The 21,421-nt window shown below is 41.8% G+C and overlaps 1 protein-coding gene across 4 annotated transcripts in view; it reads right to left on the bottom strand.

The window, feature by feature from the left end:
- LOC137329207 (PH and SEC7 domain-containing protein 3-like) overlaps nt 1-21,421 on the bottom strand; it is a 333,226-nt gene that overhangs the window by 233,355 nt on the left and 78,450 nt on the right. For 3 of the 4 annotated variants that reach the window (XM_067994400.1, XM_067994401.1, XM_067994402.1), the window contains exon 2: nt 5,682-5,793. In XM_067994400.1, coding sequence (XP_067850501.1) covers nt 5,682-5,793 — 112 coding nt within the window. Of the gene's footprint in view, nt 1-5,681; nt 5,794-15,500; nt 15,548-21,421 lie in introns of those variants that run through there. The other variant, XM_067994403.1, reaches the window with a different exon arrangement.

Raw genomic sequence — 21,421 nt, 5'->3', positions numbered from 1 at the left:
TTCCATGGCACCAACAGCCGTCTTCCTCATTCAAATGGCTTTTGTCCTGGCCAACATTTATTCCTCAACTAACACCATCAAAATAGATTATCTGGGTCACGTATCTCATTCCTGTTTGTGGGACCTTGCCGTGCGCAAATTGGCTGCCACATTTGCCTACAATACAACAGTGACTACTCTTCAAAAAGTAATTAATTGGCTGCGAAGCACTTTGGGACATCCCAAAGATGTGAATGGCTATTATCAATTCAAGTTCTTCTCTTCAGGAGTTCAATCTGGACAGCGAGGTTCTCTAAAAGCTACTTGGTCCTGTCTTTTCCTGATGTCAACGCAAGTTCACCTTCTAACAGGTCCCTGGATAATGTGTTGCAAAAGAAAGGCCTACTCATCCTTGGCTGATCTGAAAACAGCAACTACTGGTCCCGAGCTCGTTTCCCTAGAAGGAGAATCAGAGGGCATTTTTTAAGTTATATTATTTATTTATTTTATACACACTTCATTTCATGGAGAAATAAAGTGTGTATATAATAAATAAATAACACAACTAAAAATCAAATTCAGTGTCAAAAATCCACACAGAATTAACAGCACAGAAATAGGTCATTCGGCCCAACAGGTCTAGACCGGTGTTTATGCTCCACATGAGCTTACCTCCCCCCCACTTCATCTAACCCTGACAATGTATCCTTCTATTCCTTTCTCCCACATGTATTTATCTACTTTCCCTTTAGATGCATTTAATAATTAACAGCCAGCATGCAGGAATTGTTGTTAATTCTTTGAAGAGAAAGATTTACAGTTTTTTGTGTTTTTTTTTTAAAAGACTAACCAGAAGTGAGCAGGGAATCATGGAGCTAGAACAAGGATTTAACGGAGATTAGTCTGTGGGATCAAAAAAATGCAAAATACTTTCCTAAATTGGAGTTCACTGTGTTGTGCAGAATTTAAATGTACAATTATAGAATTAATATGGTAATTCCATGCATAAAGACACACTTAGATCATGAAAATAGTTTTATCTTTGTTTTCAGTCCAGAAATATAACCGCAACCTAGTTTCATAAGGAGATTTCTCCTGCACTATTTATAGCAAGACCACAACTGCATTCTTCACACTCACATTTATAACTTTGCTGCAAAGGAAATCTTCTCCCAAAATGTTCTGCTTTGAGCATACATCATGCAATTAATTTTTCAGCCCTGATAAGCAGCTTTTCAAAAGCAATTATTTTGATGAGTGTTACGGAAAATAGGACGTGAAAAGTACCAACCAGAGAAGAGTTTTGTGTTTCCAATGGCGATTCTTTGATTTGATTACTCGGAAAAATTTCAAGAGGAGCAGTTTAAACTTATTCAATTTTTAAAATGCTGCTATTTGTAAAATTTTATTTATTCTGGACCCATACTTTAATAAATTGGCCCAAACAAATGTCACAAGGACCTCTGCAGAATCCTTGGCTCGGCTCAGCACTGAGAGCCTTTCTAATGCTGGCTCCCACACACAAAACACTTCAGATAGCATTTCACGATTTTCCCTAAAACTCTATTCATCATCATCATTCCCATAAAGGAAAAAGACTTGCATTTATATAGCGCCTTTCGCGACCTCAGGGCGTCCCAATGTGCTTTACAGCCAATGAAGTACTTTCGAAGTGTAGTCACTGTTGTCATGTAGGTAACGCGGCAGAAAATTTGCATACAGCAAGATCCCACAAACAGCAATGTGATAATGACCTGATCATCTGTTTTTTTAGGTGTTGGTTAAGGGATAAATATTGGTAAACACTGGGGAGACCTCCCCTGCTCTTCTTTGAGATAGTGCCGTGGGATCCTTTACGTCCACCTGAGAGGGCAGAAGGGGTTTCGGTTTAACCTCTCATCCAAAAGACGGCATCTCTGACAGTGCAACACTCCCTCAGTAGAGCACTGGAGTGTCAGCCTAGATTTGTGCTCAAGTCTCTGGAGTGGGACTTGAACCCACAACCTTCTGACTCAGAGGCAAGAGTGCTACCAACTGAGACACATGCTGACACCATAGACGGGAGTGACAGCACACATCTGACATGTCAACACCACCAAGACAGCCGGAAATAAAATGAATATCTTACTATTGATACGTTCAACTGTCTTGTCATTTCTAATACATCACATGCAAACTTTATACAATATCAATTTTAGGGACTACAATAGGAGCTACTGCAATGCACCCTGCACCAAAGCAAGAGGCTACTCCCATCTGTGCCCCCTAATGCCACAGGTTTGCTAAGTGTGTGTCCCCGAGTATTCCGACAAGCAATTCCCGCTCCACCTGGATCCAGCAATGAGCGGGAACAGCGCAACGAGCATCCAGGGCTCCCTCGAGGAAAGAATCCCTCGTGCATCAACCAACCTGCATCAGGAAATTCTCCACTTCAACATGAAGTTCTGGTCAGTTCTGATGAAAGGTCATCAAGCTGAAACTTTAACTCTGTTTCTCTCTCCACTCTGACCTGCTGAGTGTTTCCAACATTTGCTGTTTTTATTTCAGACTTCCAGCATCTGCAGTATTTTGATTTTGTCGAAATGTAATCCCTTTTGCTTTTATTTTGTTAATTATATTTTAACAAACCTGCTCAATTACCGATAAAATCGCTTGACACTAGAGAGTCTAGGAGATTTTCAAATTGTACAATATTTCTGGGAGAAAACAAGAGAGCATTTAGGTTGAAAGTACTTATCTGGGAAAGTAATGTTGAAATTCTAACCAAGTTACACAAGCTTTCCTAGTTGTATCTCATGTCTGGTAAGAGAATCACTGGATTATTTGTAGCCCCAGATGAAATACTGTTACCATCCCCCAACCAGGTTACATCAGTCATCTGCTTTACTAACTGAAAATTAGCCTTTATAGACATTGACATCGAAAATAGGAGTAGGCCACTTGGCCCTTCGAGCCTGCTCCCGCCATTCAATATGATCATGGCTGATCCTCTATCTCAATGCCATATTCCCACTCTCTCCCCATATCCCTTGATGCATTTGTGTCTAGAAATCCATCTATTTCCTTCTTAAATATATTCAGTGACTTGGCCTCCACAGCCTTTGTGGTAGAGAATTCCACAGGTTCACCACCCTCTGCGTGAAGAAATTTCTCCTCATTTCAGTCCTAAATGTCCTACCCCATGTTCTGAGACTGTGATCCCTCGTTCTGGACCCCCCTGCCAGGGGAAACATCCTCCCTGCATCTAGTCTGTCGAGCCCTGTTAGAATTTTATACGTTTCAATGAGATTCCCTCTCATTCTTCTAAACTCGAGTGAATACAGGCCGAGTCGACCCAATCTCTCCTCATACAACAGTCCTGCCATCCCAGGAATCCGTCTGGTGAACCTTCGCTGCACTCCCTCTATGGCAAGTATATCTTTTCTTAGATAAGGAGACCAAAACTGCACACAATACTCCAGGTGTGGTCTCACCAAGGCCCTGTATAAACGCAGTAAGACATCCTTGCTCCTTTACTCAAATCCTCTTGCAATGAAGGCCAACATACCATTTGCCTTCTTAACTGCTTGCTGCACCTACATGTTTGCTTTCAGTGACTGGTGTACAAGGACACCCAGGTCCCTTTGTACATCAACATTCCCCAATCTATCACCATTTCAATAATACTCTGCCTTTCTGTTTTTCCTTCCGAAGTGGATAACTTCACATTTATCCACATTATACCGCATCTGCCATGTACTTGCCCACTCACTCAACTTGTCTAAATCACCTTGAAGCCTCTTTGCATCCTCCTCACAACTCACAATCCCACCTAGGTTTGTGTCGTCAGCAAACTTGGAAATATAACATTTGGTTCCCTCATCCAAATCATTGATATAGATTGTGAATAGCTGGGGCCCAAGCACTGATCCCTGCGGTACGCCACTAGTCACCGCCTGCCACCCCGAAAAAGACCCATTTATTCCTACTCTCTGTTTCCTGTCTGTTAACCAATTTTCAATCCATGCCAGTATATCACCCTCAATCCCATGTGCTTTAATTTTGCACACTAACCTCTTATGTGGGACTTTATCAAAGGCCTTCTGAAAATCCAAATACACCACCATCCACTGGTTCTCCCTTATCTATTCTACCAGTTACATCCTCAAAAACGATTGTATGCCTCTCAGCACCATGAATGGGATTATTTTCCATATCTTACAACTCCCAAGTTAGTTTTGTCAAACACGATTTCCCTTTCATAAATCCATGTTGACTTTGTCTAATCCTGTTATCACATCCTTTATAATAGACTCTAGCATTTTCCCTACTACTGATGTTAGGCTAACCGGTCTGTAGTTCCCTGTTTTCTCTCTCCCTCCTTTTTTAAATAGTGAGGTTACATTTGCCACCCTCCAATCTGCAGGAACTGTTCCATAATCAGAGAATTTTGGAAGATGACAACCAATGCATCCACTATTTCCATGGCTACCTCTTTTAGTACTCTGGGATGCAGATTATCAGGTCCTGGGGATTTATCGGCTTTCAGTCCCATTAATTTCTCCAGCACTATTTTTTTTTTTACTAATACTAATTTCCTTTAATTCCTCCTTCTCACTAGTCCCTTGGTTCCCTAGCATTTCTGGGAAGTTATGTGTCCTCTTCCGTGAAGACAGAACCAAAAAAATTGTTTAATTGCTCTGCCGTTTCCTTGTTCCCCATTATAAATTCTCCCGTTTCTGACTGTAAGGGACCTACATTTGTCTTCACTAATCTTTTTCTTTTTACATACTTGTAAAAGCTTTTACAGTCCGCTTTTATAATTATTGATGTTAATGTAATAACTAACTTGGGCGTTGCAGGATATGGAAAATAATCCCATTCGTGCTGCTGAGAGGCGTACAACTAACAAACATCAGTTACCTCTTTCTCTGATCACTCCATGAGTCATTTCCCATATCTCTGTTAACCTCGCTGGTTACTACTTCTTCACTATTTTGCTTTACATAACCCACAAACTCTCATCTGGAGACCGCATCAGTATTTTACAAGCCAACTCTCCTTGTACGAAACACAAGATATTTGTTCAGTTTTCTGTCTCTGTTTAGACTGAATTGCTGAGTGAATGATTAAACTGAGATAAAGGTGTCTCAACCACACTCTGCAGTTTACAAAAAATGCTGTTCAGAGTACAGCATTTCTCAGTAAGTTGGGCAAATGTCAGGATTCAACTGACTACACAACTTTCAGTGAACATCGACACACCCTGCACCTGATGCGTGTGCGGAGGTGTTCTACATCAGTGATGATGTCAAGGGCAGCAGGTGCATGGGAACACCATCGCCTCCAAGTTCCCCTCTAAGTCACACGCCGTCCCGACTTTGAGATATATCGCTGTTCATTCATTGTCACTGGGTCAAAACCCTGGAACTCCCTACCCAACAGCACTGTGGGAGAACCTTCACCACACAGACTGCAGCGGTTCAAGGCGGCAGCTCACCATCATCTTTTCATGGGCAACTAGGGATGGGCAATAAATGCCAGTTTGCCAGCGACGCCCATTTCCCGAGAATGAATAATAATCTTCTTTAAATTTGCCTTGGACATAACATGACCAACAAGGTGCAAGGGCTCCACATAACTTCGTCTCCGAGCATCCAAAAAAAAAAACATTTCTACTGAGTGACCAAATAAACTTGTCGTAATTTCCACTTGAATCTTACTTCTTTCCAAAGAGTCGTCTTCTGCTGGCGTGCCAAATAAAAACTGATATTTCGCCTTTGCGACACTCTGTGCGTGTGGGGACGTTCTGTTGACCCAAACAAACGTCTCAGTCTGAGGAGGGAGAAGAAGGGAGCAACATGATTATGTTGAAACCATCATTCAAAAAACAAAACCCAACCCCTTTGCACATCACACTTGTCACTTTCATACTGGCCTACTGACATTCTTCCTTTTTAAACAGTCATTTCCAACTCTCAAAGCACTGACACACATTTGAAGTTTTTTTTAAACTGACTCATTGTAAAAACTGCCGAGCTATTACTTCTGATTATTAAACAGCACAGGCTACAATTCCCAAAGGATAGCTGAACTGTTCAAACATGTTTTTTCTTCAATTTTTCTGCTAATGACTCTCCCATTCCACCAAAAAGGAAATATTCCCACATTTGCAAAGGGGAAAAATATATTAAATTAGATCAGCAAATCCTAGTGAATAAGGATTGTTGTGTCTTATATGGTGACTTAGACTGAATATTGAAAGCTTTTGTGTTACTCCTCAGGCACTTTGTTCAATATCCAATGTGAATGTTATTTTTATAGATATTTAAACCTCTGCTCCATGCATATTTATTGCAAATAGTTGAGAAATATGAAACATGGTGTTGGACATTTTCACGTATGCTCTAGGATAGAAAAACAAAAAAGAGTTTTATTAGCTGAACAGGTCTCTTCAATCTCTCTCAACCAACCGATGGCTACATGCATCGCAAAGGAGCTGAGGCAAACAGAGCAGGAAGGTCCTAGGTTCAATCCCTGGTCTGCTCTCCGCTAGGATGGCAGTGAAAGCCACAGCTGACGTCAGGGCTCCTAGGTGAGGGAGGGAAGAGGAAATTAGCCAAGCAAGGATGAGAACGGACTCGGCAGTGATGGCCCACCCCTCCCACGCTCAAAGATCAATACCGACTGGGCTTGGGTGAAATCGGAGGGTGGTCTGCATATGTGCCCCAGCATGAGTTGAGGAAATGAGGGGAGAAAAATGGGCTAAAAAACTGAGAACATGAAGACCTTTTTCAAAGGGGCAATTCTACAATGGGAAGTAATCCTCATCTAACCCATGCTGCTTTAACACAATGCCACATTCCAACTAAGAGCCACAAAGACATCTGGATCTCGCATGTGGAGCACAGTTACTTCATGTGATGTCTTTTTGTGAATGGTTGATTTATAGCATGAAGTGTAGCTATTTGCAACACCACAATGGTTGAGAGGCTGCTGAACAAACCACCATAATTTGAATGTCAATGCATTTCTATTATTGTGAGTCACTTGTATTAAGAATGGTGGCCTCCATGTTGGGAGTTATGATACGGCAAACAACATCTTTTTCTGTTGCTATGGAGAAGCTTTTAGGTTAAGTCTTTGAGTTTAATTTCCTCTAAATCTTAAAAATAGAGAAATAAGTTTTATTATTCCTTTACAGAGCATTTAAAAGAAAGATATAAACATATGAGCCTTCATGACATTTCATTTAACAGATGGTTATAGATATAAAAACTGCATTTCACAACTCCAGCACTGATTCCTGGAAAGGGTGGCAGGCAAGTTAGAGAGAAAAACACCCAGCTCCAGTGTTGGCTCAGTCTGTCGTGGCACCTTATGGTAACTAGAGGACACAGATTTAAGGTAACTGGCAAAAGAACCAGAAGGGAGAGGAGGAGAAATTATTTTACGTAGAATGATATGATCTGGAATGCACTGCCTGCAAGGGCGGTGGAAGCAGATTCAATAGAAACTTTCAAAAGGGAATTGTATAAATAATTGAAGGGGTCAAATTTGCAGGGCTATGGGGAAAGGGCAATGGGGTGGGACTAATTGGATAGCTCTTTCAAAGAGCCAGCACATGCACAATGGGCCGAACGGTCTCCTTCTGTGCTGTATAATTCTATGGAAGCTTCCAGGTTCAATCCTTAGTCTGTCCTGAATTACTTGAACTCAGCCGAGTGATAGTTACAATTGGCTTCAGCGTCGCTGGACTAGGGAGGAGGGGGATAGTCAGCAAGGGTTCCCACTTCCAGCTGAAACCCAGCGATGTCTGTTGGAAAGTGCTTGCATGTGAATGTTGGTCGAAGACAGGATCAGCCTTGGCTATGATTGTGATGAATAGCCTTCTGTCATGCTCATGGGTAGCCTAGTGGTTAGTAACTAGCAACCTAGTGAGTTCAAATCCCACGTGGCAAGTTGTGAAATTAGTTCAATAAATCTGGTAATTTGTGAGCTGGCACCAGATAAATGACCATGAAAACTTCCAGACTGTCATAAAAACCTAAATGATTCACTAATATCCTGCAGGGAAGGGAACCTGCCACTCCTACCCGGTCCAGCCTACACGTGACTCAAGATTCCATATAACTATGTGGTTGACTCTTAATGCCTTCAGGGCAACCAGGAACGGGCAATGAATACTGCCCTGCCAGTGTTATCCAAAAACAAATTTTTAAGAAACAATGAAAGGCCACTTGGGCAAAATACCAGAAGGATATCAGCATCTCCAAGAACAACGGAAAAGGGAAGGAAGGAATGAAGCCTTATCACATCTCAAAAACATCCTGAATCACATCACATACAATGAATGATTTTTGAAGTGCAATAACTATTGTTATGCAAGCAAACTTGGTAGCTTTTCATGTACGAGGTCTCACTATCTTATGCCTCCACTCTCCTTTAGGCCAATCGGAGGTTGATTCAGAAAAGGGAGCCTTAATTTCTGTGCACAAATATCAGTTTGGCATTGCTACCCGAGACAAGTACAGAAGCAGGAAGCAAGGCTTCATCCACTACGACTTGGTTGTCCAGTTAATCTGTCTGTTCGCTGAAGGGGGTAGGATAGGAGAAAATTGACAAATGAAATGACTTTGGTTCCCTGTGTGGATAACTGTAGCTACCCCAGCTGAGACCAACTAACGGAGACAGACCCGGAACTGAACCTGGAGCCTTTTGGCCTTGAGGAGCTTATAAGTTGCAAAAGTTTCCTCCGATGTGCCTATAGGAGGGTGAAGGCACTGGATTGTAAACACAAGGTTTCTCCCATCAGCTATGCTTGGAAATATCGATCTCCCGACCCACACTTTTCCAGCAGCATTTGAAATCCATTTTCCCCATGTGTCTTCCCATCTGCTGACATAGCAATCTCCTCCCGATGGCCCATCTAAACTCACGGAATCGATTCAGTGTACTAATGCTGTGATGTAAAATTGTATCATGAAACAAGCACATACGAAGAATACGGCCTCAGTTCCCAGCCCACGTTCCAATTGGTCTCAAAACATAGACCTTTTTTTAAATGCAAGGAGAGAATTCAGGTCATTACACACCCCTGTGCCTCTGCTCTCGTAAATACGCACTGGAGAAGGCCAATTCGGGAAATGGTGATCTGATTTTCTGCAGACAGAAATCAGTTTGGCATCTTTCTTGCTGGGAAAATACTCAAGCACAAAACAAGCCCTTGGGGGAGCCACCATAATTGATCTAAATAGGACTTGTTCCTATCAGAGGTTTACTTTGTGGAGTAACATTTTTTATAGGGTTGTCGACCTTCCTGGAGTCTCCAGGAATTGAAGGTCAATCCCCTGGATACTGCAGAGAACAACCCAGGAGATAATTTGTAGGAGCGTTAAAAAAAATTGTTTTTTTTCCAATTTCTTTGAACACTTGTTTATTAGCTACAAAAATATTGGAGATGGTGGAAAAACTGTTTGTGCGGTTGGAGGCAGGAGGTCATGTGATGAAACCTCCAGGAACACGGCCAACCAGAGTTGGTATCCCTAGTGTTCTTAATCATCACGTGTTTAGTATTTGATGCCTAACAGAATACATAAGCTACTACAAAGTAATAATTAAATGTATACAATATCTTGTTTACAATAATTAGGTTAGTGTAGTGTTTCCCATTCTTTGAATAAAATTATGGGGTACATTCCCATAGGCAAGATTACCACACCAAGGATGCATGTCCCTTTAAAGCTCTTCCACATGCCAATAGCGAAGCCACAGAATCATACAACACACAAGGAGGCCATTTGGCCAATCGTGCCTGTGCTGGCTCTTTGAAAGAGCTATCCAATTATCCCACTCCCCTGCTCTTTCCCCATAGCCCTGCACATTTTTGCTTTAAGTATACATCCAATTTCCTTTTGAAAGTTACGATTCAATCTGTTTTCACCACCCTTTCAGGCAGTGAAATCCAGATCATTATAACTCTCTGCATATAAAAAATTCTCACCCCCCTCTGGTTCTTTTACTAATTATCTTAAATCCATGTCCTCTGGTTATTGACCTTACTGCCAGTAGAAACAGTTTCTCCCTATCTACTCTACCAAGACTGAGAATGAAATATATATTAATGACATGAACTTGGGTATAGAGGGTATAATTTCAAAGTTTGCAGATGACATGAAATTCAGAAATGTAGTAAACAATTTGAAAGATAGTAACAGACTTCTGGTGGTCATAGACAGACTGATGAAATGGACAGACATATGGCAGATGAAATTTAACACAGAGAAGTGTGAAGTGATGCATTTTGGTAGGAAGAATGAGAGACAATATAAACTAAATGGTATAATTTTGAAGGGGGTGCAGGAACAGAGAGACCTGGGGGTGCACACACACAAATCTTTGAAGGTGGCAGTATAAGTTGAGAAGGCTATTAAAAAAACATATGGGATCCTGGGCTTTATTAATAGAGGCATAGAGTACAAAAGCAAGGAAGTTATGCTAAACCTTTATAAATCACTGGTTAGGCTTCAGCTGGAGTATTGTGTTCAATTCTGGGCACCACACTTTAGGATGTCAAGGCCTTAGAGAGGGTGAAGAAGAGATTTACTAAAATGGTACCAGGGATGAGGAACTTCAGTTATGTGGAGAGACTGGAGAAGCTGGGATTGTTCTCCTTAGAACAGAGAAGGTTAAAGGGAGATTTAATAGGTGTTCAAGATCATGAATGGTTTTGATAGAGTAAATAAGGAGAAACGGTTTCCAATGGCAGAAATGTCGTAACCGGAGGACGCAGATTTAAGGTGACTGGCAAAAAGAGCCAGAGGCAACATGAGGAAACATTTTTTTACGCTGTGAGTTGTAATGATCTGGAATGCCTGAAAGGGCGGTGGAAGCAGAATCAATAGTAACTTTCAAAAGGGAACTGGATAAAGACTTGAAGAGGAAAAAATTGACAGGGCTATGGGTAAATAGCAGGGGAATGGGACTAATTGGATAGCTCTTTCAAAGAGCCGGCACAGGCACAGTGGGCTGAATGGCCTCCTCCTGTGCTGTATCTACTATGATACTATGAAAGCTTTTTCTTGTTCACAGTTGCACTCATGCTTTTAGCCTGTAGGTTAGAGAATGACTTAGTTCTAATAAATTATCTAATTTGAAATTTTATTCAGAGTATTTATTCATTTTGAGTCATGATTTCCATATCTGAATTCCCTCCAGAAAGGCCTTTCCTACAGCTGGCAGCTCAAGGAGCCAATCCAGTCTAAAAGTATTTCATATTTTCCATATAGTACTTGACTCTGTTTTGTGCAATCTCCTGCTTTTATACAGTGGCCTGGGGACCTGGTCTCCATCGACACATCTACATTACTAAACCCAGGTCTCCTATCTCGGTGGCAGAATACTTTACTCATATGTGTTGCCACCTGGAGCGGGGCTGACCTTTGTTAATACAACCAAATGTAGCTAACATTGGGAGACTGCACTCACACTGTGTAAAAGCATCCAACTAGTGGGCATTCCCTGTATGTGGAGGAAAATGAAGGTTACTACGATGCCATTCTCAGAAGGAAGGAATAGTACTGTGGGAGAACCTTGTGTGATAGCACATCAGTTCGGACTCTTGTTAAAGCACACACAGTTCCTAGTCTCAAATGTGCTGCTGTTGGGAAAAGAGACCAGGAAGAGAAAAATCGGACAGAAGCTTGACCTTGGGCTGGTCACATGTTTCTCCCAGAGGCATGAGGCATTCTAAAGAAAAAAGGAACAAGCAAAAGAGGGGATCGTAGCCTCACAAAAGAAAGTATTTTATATGTCAGCCATGGCTCAGCAATGGCACTCTCGCCTCTTTCAGATGAGACGTTAAACCGAGGCCCCGTCTGCCCTCTCAAGTGGACGTAAAAGATCCCATGGCACTATTGCAAAGAAGCCGGTGATGGACTGGGGTTGACAATTGTAAACAATTTTACAACACCAAGTTATAGTCCAACAAATTTATTTTAAATTCCACAATTCGAAAATTTCATTTCCACACCGTTCACCTGACGAAGGAGGAAGCCTCCGAAAGCTTGTGGAATTTAAAATAAATTTGTTGGACTATAACTTGGTGTTGTAAAATTGTTTACAATTGCAAAGAAGAGCAGAGGAGTTCTCCCCCGGTGTCCTGGCCAACATTTATCCCTCAACCAACACCTGAAACAGATTATCTGATCATTATCATATTGCTGTTTGTGGGCCCTAGCTTTGTGTGAATTGGCTACCATGTTTCCTACATTGCAACAGTGACTATACTTCAAAAGTACTTCATTGGCTGTAAAGTGCTTTGGGACGTTGTGAAAGGTGCTATATAAATGAAAGTTCTTTCTTTCTTTCTTTATTTCTACCCCCCACAGTTTTCGTCCCTCCTCTCCTGAAGGGAGTGCTGAGTTACAATTGAACGGCTTCTGTCAGAGTACACAAATATAACTGGGCACACAACAGCTTATGAATGTACAGTTGCTTGAAACTCAGAATCGTGACTTTCACTTTAGTCCGCTGTACCTTCCCCTCTGGCAGTTGTCCACATAGGCCAGCAGGGTGATAACTGCATAGCTGGCATCTACAGGCAAGCTCGGCACTCATCCCACCTACAGCCAAAAGGAATGACAGTTATGCTCCCTCAGTGGTGTAGAGAACCACCTGAAGAAGTGATTCTTCATCACACGACCAGAGGCAGCAATGGACACAGTCCATGGGCATAGGGCGGGAAAGCGGAGTTGAGGTAGAAGATCAGCCATGATCTTACTGAATGGCAGAGCAGGCTCGAGGGGCCGTATAGCCTACTCCTGCTCATATTTCTTATGTTCTTATGTTCACCAGCAAGAGGCAAAAAAACTTTTTGTGAGGTTCTCCACACTACTAGAGTTGTGGCACAATCTCTGTATCCATCTTACCAAATAGAAATATGTATCTGTATCCTCTCAACTTTTTCATTATAAATTTCTGCGTCCACATTTATAATGGAAACTGACTGCATAAACTTGTCACGATGTAATTACACCCTTTCTCCAGTGAAGGCGCTGCAGTGTCACCACTGGCAAGAAGGTGTAATTATGGTATGATAAGCTTACATGGGCAGTTTCCATTATAAATGTGAACAAAGGAATTTATAATGGCAAAATAAATATAAGGACCGAACATACGACATTAAAATGGAAACTGAATTATGGCTGCGCACCACGGTCCAATTATCCAGCTTCACGAGAAGACAACACTTGGTCTCGACTCCCTGTGGTCAAGGTCACGGGAGATTAACTTGTCTCATTTACTTTCCAGCACTGCTGGTGGTGGCAATGCTGTAAGGTAAACGCAATAATAGTTCTGCATATCTCTGTATATTCCACATTGTTTTGCGTGTCTGCACGCGCTCCCTCTCTCCCTCAGCCCAGTCAGGCTCACAGGAACAAGCCAGCTCTCAAGTACAAGTCTCACCAGGTTACACATAAATCACTCAGACTTGCTCAGAGCAAAAAGATACAAATAAATGTGACACACCAGATTTCACACACTCCTCTGTAATTAACATTGCTTCCATTTTATTGGGATAACAGCACATTATAAAAGATAGATGTCAATACAGAAAAGCTCTAAACAAGTCTTGTGCTTTCGATCATCTGAACCCCTACAGCTGATTACAGTCCAATTATTCGCTTCTGCCCAATCAGAATTGTATACATATCATACTGACAGAAACCCATCAGCCTGGTTGTAAAATATGTAATGCAGCATTCGTCAAAAGACTTCAAACATTTGAGAACATTCAAAGCGACTATGTTATGTGCCAGGCTGCAGTGCAATTGAAGTTGAACTGCAGTGCAGTGAGTTCACATTGCCCTCATTTAACAAAATCGCAACTCTACTGTAACACATCCAGAACAGAAGACTGTCAATGGCATAAGCCAAGAGGCTGGCACTAGTAGAACAGTATAACAGGAACTGTTGGAGCACTGTTGGCTCCATAATGGCTAGAACGAAGCTTGGTTGTCACCTCGCCTCTACTTAACTGATTTATCTCATCTTCTCTCCTACTCCTTTCAACCTTAATAGTGGCCTGAACTATGTACCTTGGCCCTTTATCCAGGTTTTTCAATTTAAAAAGTAGGCTGTGTAAGGTTAATGCCTGGTCAGATCAGTGTGCTTGTAGTCTGTGTAACCCTCAGTGAGAATACCAGAGCTGAACAGTAGAAGTGTGTTCTTATGTCATAGAATCATAGAATCATAGAAGTTACAACATGGAAACAGGCCCTTCGGCCCAACATGTCCATGTCGCCCAGTTTATACCACTAAGCTAGTCCCAATTGCCTGCACTTGGCCCATATCCCTCGATACCCATCTTACCCATGTAACTGTCCAAATGCTTTTTAAAAGACAAAATTGTACCCGCCTCTACTACTGCCTCTGGCAGCTCGTTCCAGACTCTGGAAAAATTTGCAGGGCTATGAGGAATGAGCAGGGGAGTGGAACCATTTGGATAGCTCTTTCAAAGAACCAGCACAAGCACGATGAGCCGAATGGCCTCCTTCTGTGCTGTAAGATTGGATGATTCTAACTGAGTACTAAAAGACTTTTTCATCCTTACAAACCCACCATCCTTTTCCTCCACACAACATCTGCTAAACTGATCTCTCTGCACATTCCCACTGCTCAATGTTGAAACATAGATCCAGAGAACAATCTTAAACTGAATGTTTTCTCCCCCTAAAGAGACAATCCATAACCCACCAGTCGGTGCACTGCGGCCAAGACAGAGGTGGATTGAAAGACGCAGTCACAATCGGCTAAATTCTGGCCACATTCAAGAAGGAAGAGAAGCAGAAGGGGAGGGAATTAAGAGCGCTAATCTTCAGTTAATTTGCTTTTTTTAATTTGCCATTTTAAAAATTAACGTTGAAAGAGAAAAAAATGAAATACTATCTGAGTGATTGCAAGGTAGTCATTCAATATCAGGGGTCCAAATAATAATATTTGCATTATATGGTATCTTATCACATCAAAACATCTCAACGACACAAACACTTTTTGATGTGGAGGGACTGCTGTTTCTTAGGCAATTGCAACAGAAGTTCTACATCAGTAGCATCTCACCAATAGCAATGGGATGAAGGACCAAACTGATCTGTTGTTTTGGTAGTATTGGTCGAGGGAGGAATAATGGCCAGGCCACTAGCAGAACTCCCTGCTCTGCTCTGAATAGTGCCCTGGGGTCTTCAGTGTCCGCGTCAAGACAGGACCTCAAGTTTAACATCTCAATCAAAGGGTGCAACCAGCGACAGTGGGGACAGCCTAGATTAATGAGTTCAAACCCTGGAATAGGGCTCAAACTCACAACTCTCTGACCTAGGGCTGAGAGTCCTGCCCCCGTGTGAGCCAAGCTGATATGATTGTTACCCTTTTCAGGTGAGGAGAGAATACAAGGTGGGGAATAATTGCATCAGGGCAGGCAGAGGTAACTCAGACCCCAATTTAAACTCTGACGAACGGTCATCGGCCTGAAACGTTAACCTCACCTTTCTCTCTCCATCGGCGCTGCCTGACCTGCTGAGTATTTCCAGCTTTTTCTGTTTTTATTAAAGTCTCATTTTTATCCTCAATTTTATGTTTAAATAGCAAAAGTTATGGCAGTTTGGGAAGTAGAGTTGGTTGGAGTGAAGGAGTTTCTCCGCAGTAAAGGCTGAGGAGCTGGGAGGTGCAAAACTGAGGGGCTACAGCACCACTACTGGTGGGTGGGTGTAATTACAGCGGGATGAGTTTACATAGGCAATTTACATTATAAATATGGAAATAATAATGAGAACATGTTTCCAGTTACTCAGTGGGGAATGCAGTATCCAAAATGAAACTGAGCATTACGGACCAGGAAGATTACAGGTTTGATTCCTGATCAGTGCTGAATTAGCTGACCTCAGGTGGGACAAAATTGAGCTGGTACAAATAACCTCTGCTGGAAAGTGCTTGTGCAAAAAGGAAGGAAGGAAGGAAGGAGGGTGGGAGGGAGGGAATGACGGGATGAAGGAGGAGTAAAGGAAGGAAAAGAAAGAAACTGTACTTACAGTGTGCCTTTCATGTCTGAGGATGTCCTAAAGCATTTCACAGCCACTGAATTACCTTTGAAGTGCAGTCACGGTTATTTTGTAGGAAAAGACAACAGCCAATTTGTGCATAGCAAAGCCCCACAAAGAGCAAATGAGATGAACGTTCAATTAATCAGCTTTTGGTAGTGATGGTTGAGGGAAGAATGTTGGCCAGGACACTGAGAGAACCGCCTGCTCTTCATCAAAGAGTGCCATGGGATCATTTATGTGCAACTGAACAGGGAGCATGGACTTTAGTTTAACATCACATCTGAAAGTTGGCATCTCCGACAATGCATCACTCTCTCAGTACTGGACTGAGATGTCGGCCTAGATTACGTTCTCAGTCCTAGCACGGAGCTTGAATCCATTATCTTCTGACTCAGAGGCAACAGTGCTACCAACTGAGCCAAATCAGGGACTGGATCAAGCTGGGCTGTGATGCCCCCCCGTGGTTGAGTCGTCTGGTGGCACTATTCAATATCTGGGGTCACACAAGAAGATTAACCACTTGGATGAGGTTTCAGAATGCAGCCATCACACAATGAACCATACCACAGCAAGACTCAGCATCTCCAAGAAAGGAGGGGAGAGGAAATTATAGTGTAGGTACATATTGGGCAAGTTAGTCAGTCACAGAATCATGCACAGGATTCCACCACCGCCGCCAAATTACTGTTTTCAAGTTCCTTCATCACAGCATTCGTGCAACGAACAAAAAAAATGTTTTATTAATTTGACATAAACCCACCGATGTTATTCTGATTGCATTTTTTAAGTTAGTACCAGGAGGGTGAAATTCCTCCTGAAAGAAAATCAGCATGAGTGTAAAAGCAACAGGAGGAATCCCCCCCCACCTCTGCCCCAGAGTCAGTGAAGTTAGCAGTAATCTTCACATTTCACCACAAAAAATCTGCAGTTGGTCCCACAGGCTCACTATAACATGTACAGGATTTTTCTAAATGACTTTGCAAAGTCACATGATATGCATGAGCTCAGACTTGGCCATACACCGGCTCTATGCAGGAAGTCCTTTAAACCTAGGTTCACATCCAGAATTACGAAGCTTTGATGTGCATCATTATAGACTTTGAACTATAGGAGGAGGAAACCAAACTGGTGGAGTGTTATAGGGCTGGTTTTCCCTCTGTTAATTGCACAGTCCCTTGACTCCATCACTTATTAAGAAAGTGCTCAGCTAACACTTGGCACTTTCCACAGGCACGTCTTACAGAGCTCAAGACCAGACTGTCAACAGGGAAAGAAACTCTCTTTGCAAAATCATCTGGTTTTGGGAGAACAGGCAGATTTTACAGACACTTCATTTGCATAATGTAAATAAAAGCACACACCACCATTAATTGGAATAGCTCCCCCCGGAGTAAAGACTGAATCGTCATCTATAACCTACACATAACTCACTGCTGGACATGCTGCAACAGCACATCTTAAATTTCTGCAGAAACAAGAATTCCATAATCTCACAGCGAGCCTAATCCCCTCAGGTTCCCCTGGCAGTAACAGTTTTCCATTGCTGTTGTTTCGATAGAACCTGCTGCAATGGAGGAAGCCTGTGTCAATACTGTACTGCACGTTAAATGCACCAACGCATTTGCTCAGCAAGTCAAATTATTTCAACAAGCACTAAATCTATCACGTAGGAGTTTTAAAAGTACTAATGGCCTGACATCGAGAGCCTTGAGATAGAAATCTATGTGGTATATGCTGCTTAGGCAGTAATACAAACAGGGGAGGGGAGTCATTAAGACTATGCCAAAGGTTATTTTGGCATAAAGTAACAGTAATTTCTAAATCAGACACCAGCGTGTTGGCAACACCAACACATGGAGGAAGTGTCACATCCAAAATCTTAGGCTATCTCTTCTCTTTCAGCTTGCTGGGGCATTTCCAGTATTTTCAATTTATATTTTATATTTGCAGCATGCACCCCAACATTTGGATAGCCTCCTGCCCATCAATATTAGCAGCTATTTGAAAATATTATGTTATGGTGATGGTGAGAGCTTGCAATAAAAGAAACCAACAGTCCTTCAAAAACTGCTTCCCTGGTGGCAGCTTTGGCTCAGTGGGTAGCATGCTTGCCCCTTAGAGTCAGAAGTTCATGGTTCAAATTCCAATCTGAAGACTTGAACACATAATCTAGCCTGACACTCCTGTACAGTACTGAGGGAGCACTGCACGGTTGGAGGTGCCGTCTTTCGGATGAGATGTTAAGCCGAGGCCCCCTCTGCCCTCTCAGGTAGACGTAAAAGGTCCCATGGCACTATTGGAGAAAAAGCAGGGGAGTTCTCCCCGCTGCCCAATATTTATACCTCAACCAACATCACTAAAACAGATTATCTGGTCATTATCACATTGCCATTTGTCGGACCTTGCTAAGCGCAAATTTGCTCCCGTGTTTCCTACATTAAAACTTCTTTGGCTGTGAGGCACTTTGGGGTATCATGAGGTCATGAAAGGTGCGATACAAATGCAAGTTATTTTTTGAACACAATGACTACATAACAGAGCCCTAAGCAATGATCAGTAGCAAGATCTGCAGTAAAAAAGAATGTAATCGCACAGGGGACAATCTACGTGACTGTAGCGTGGTACGTGCAAGTGGGCATACTGGCAGGTTGAGAGAATCTCACAGCAGAGATCATATCTCCCATAAATTTGTGCTTTAGACAAACAAAACTCTCCTCTGTGACTGCTGTGCGATATCATGTTCTCTAAAGCGCTGCTACTGTGTTTCATGACAAGTAAATGTCAATTGGGTTTCTCGATGAAAACCTACTATTTCAAATTTGAAGGGAAATAAACATTATCCTGATAAAGATACCATGAAGCGGTTTCACTAGTTCAGCATATTGCCATCAATTTTTTCAAAGGGGAATGCCACTGTGCGATTTAAATCAAAACTAATTTAGAAAGGGTTGCATTTGACAAAGATTTTATGAATCATAGAATCAAACAGCACAGAAGGAGGCCATTCAGCCAATCGTGCCTGAGCCAGCTCTTCGAAAGAGCTATCTAATTAGTCCCACTCCCCTGCTCTTTCCCCATAGCCCTGCAGATTTTTCTTTAATGAGGACAGACATTGAAACATTAAAAGCATTGGAACACACATTTCAGGTTTGTGCTTGATGCACATTGCTGCATTATTTATATTATATTTTCCAATTAAAAAAGTCAACTTTTGGGAAAAGTTTGCTGATTTCAGGAGTAAGGGTTACCACAGCATTGGGTTAGGGAACTGGCCATTTCTAAAGCACTGTTGTTTTTAAAGGGGTAACGTCATCTCCGTAAAGTTAGGAGAGCTTTTGACCCCTGATTTATTCATGAGTTACACTAAGACACCGAATGCAATGTCATGGCATTTTAGGTGGTGAAGATGCCAAGGCATCACTCCTGTGATGTCAACGTGAATAAAATGATACTCTCTTCTCCTCACCAATATGACAAACACTTACCTGTTGGATCAGTTAGTTTAATGCACTGCCTGGTGTGCTGCAAATCCACACACACCAGGAAGATCCCCAGGATCAACCAGGGCTGCAGCAGGTGAACTGCAACTGGCCTTAGGCCCCTGAGCTGACGAGAAGGAAAAACAAATCAGCCCGGGATCCTGCTCCTGATCAACATCCAGCGAGTCCAGCTGAAGAGTGGACACTGGGAGAAGCTCAGCTGTGATGCCCTGTGGTCAAATAGCCTGTGAATACTTTTGGTCTTGAATGACCATTTGGTTGAGTTCCTGAGGGGAGCCAGCATCCATGAAACAGCATCAGTAAGCACTTTTAGTAGAGGGGGAGAGGAAGTTAGAGGGGGGGGTGGAAAGAATAAAAAAAATTGTACTATGGCAATAATTCAGATTACTCAGCATTCTATCTTGACTTGTGTCTAAATAATTTCAAAGGATCTGTTGACAGCAATTTTCTCTGACCACTGTTTATATTTTCCAGCAATTGTTTGTAATTACACCCGAATAAAAAGCAGAATAAGCAGTCCAATTCTGAGAAGTTATGGGACTTCAAAACAGATGTTTTAAACGTAATTTTCAAAAAAGAGGCATATAAACACACAACATCCATCAACTACCAACATGGTAGTTAAATTAGTTCAATAATTTTCCGCTGTACGAGTTTTAAATTATGTATGATTAACAAAAACGTCATTTGTGAACTTGAACTCACAAACGGTGATTGTACAACTGAAGAAAAACTGGAATTAGTATTGAAATAACTTTACAAAGTGATATTTTTTGGAAAGTTTGAACTTAAACTATTTAAGGTGACAGATCCCAAACATTGTCCATCTACTGATCTTCACTCTAAGTCACAAAGGGCTCATCAATATTCCAAGGCAACATCTGCCATTTGGAAATCATCAGCAGAATGCTTGATACATGGTATATAGATCTAGATCAGTATACAGCAGGCATCGGAGGCCAAAAGATCATAGATTATTATTCAGTAGAGATTACAAACCTTTAATAGAAAGTGCACAAGTCTGAATCTGTAAGAGTCTTAATTGTTTGCCTCTCTGGCTTAATATCCAAATGGCATCTGTGGTAAGTGACCTCATTGATTCAATTAGCAAAACTTTCTGTGACTTAAAGAAGTGGCTTGATCAAAGGTGAAGACATTTACCAACTAACTAACAAACCCAATTTGATTTTTTTTTCAATGGCTTCAACCAGTGATGCCCCACACAGTAAAATAGTCTGTTGACACTCACTGAATTGAAATTGTTGAGCGTCTTTCACCAGACAGACTTGCATATTGTAACAATCTGTACAAAGTCTTGAATTGGATTGGCTTATGATAATATTATTTAATTTAGGAACATAGGAAAAGGAGTAGACCATTCAGCCCCTCAAGCCTCTTCCGCCTTTCAATTACATCATGGCTGATCTGGATCTTAACTACTTCTACCCACGTTGGTTCCATATTCCTTAATACCCTTGCCCAACAAAAATCCATCAATTTCAGTTTTGACATTTTCAATTGACCTAGTATCCAAAGCTTTGAGAGGGAAGAGTTTTCCAGATTTCCATTACTCTTTGTGTGAAGAAGTGCTTCCTACATTACCCCTGAACGGCCTAGCTCTAATTTTATTATGCCCCCTTGTTCTAGACTCATCCACCAGAGGAAATAGTTTCTCTCTATCGACCCTAACAACTCCTTTAATCATCTTAAAACACCTCAATTAGATCACCCCTTAATCTTTTATATTCAAGTAAATACAAGCCTAGTCTATGCAACCTGTCCTCATAATTTAATCCTTTTAGCCCCTGTATCATTCTAGTGAATCTGCGCTGCACCCCCTCCAAGGCCAATATATCCTTCCTAAGG

The sequence above is a fragment of the Heptranchias perlo genome, chromosome 1 (genome assembly GCF_035084215.1).
Source record: "Heptranchias perlo isolate sHepPer1 chromosome 1, sHepPer1.hap1, whole genome shotgun sequence".
Lineage (NCBI taxonomy): Eukaryota > Metazoa > Chordata > Chondrichthyes > Hexanchiformes > Hexanchidae > Heptranchias > Heptranchias perlo.
The sequence above is the reverse complement of the archived record's forward strand: the minus strand, read 5'-3'. Positions and strand labels throughout refer to the sequence as shown.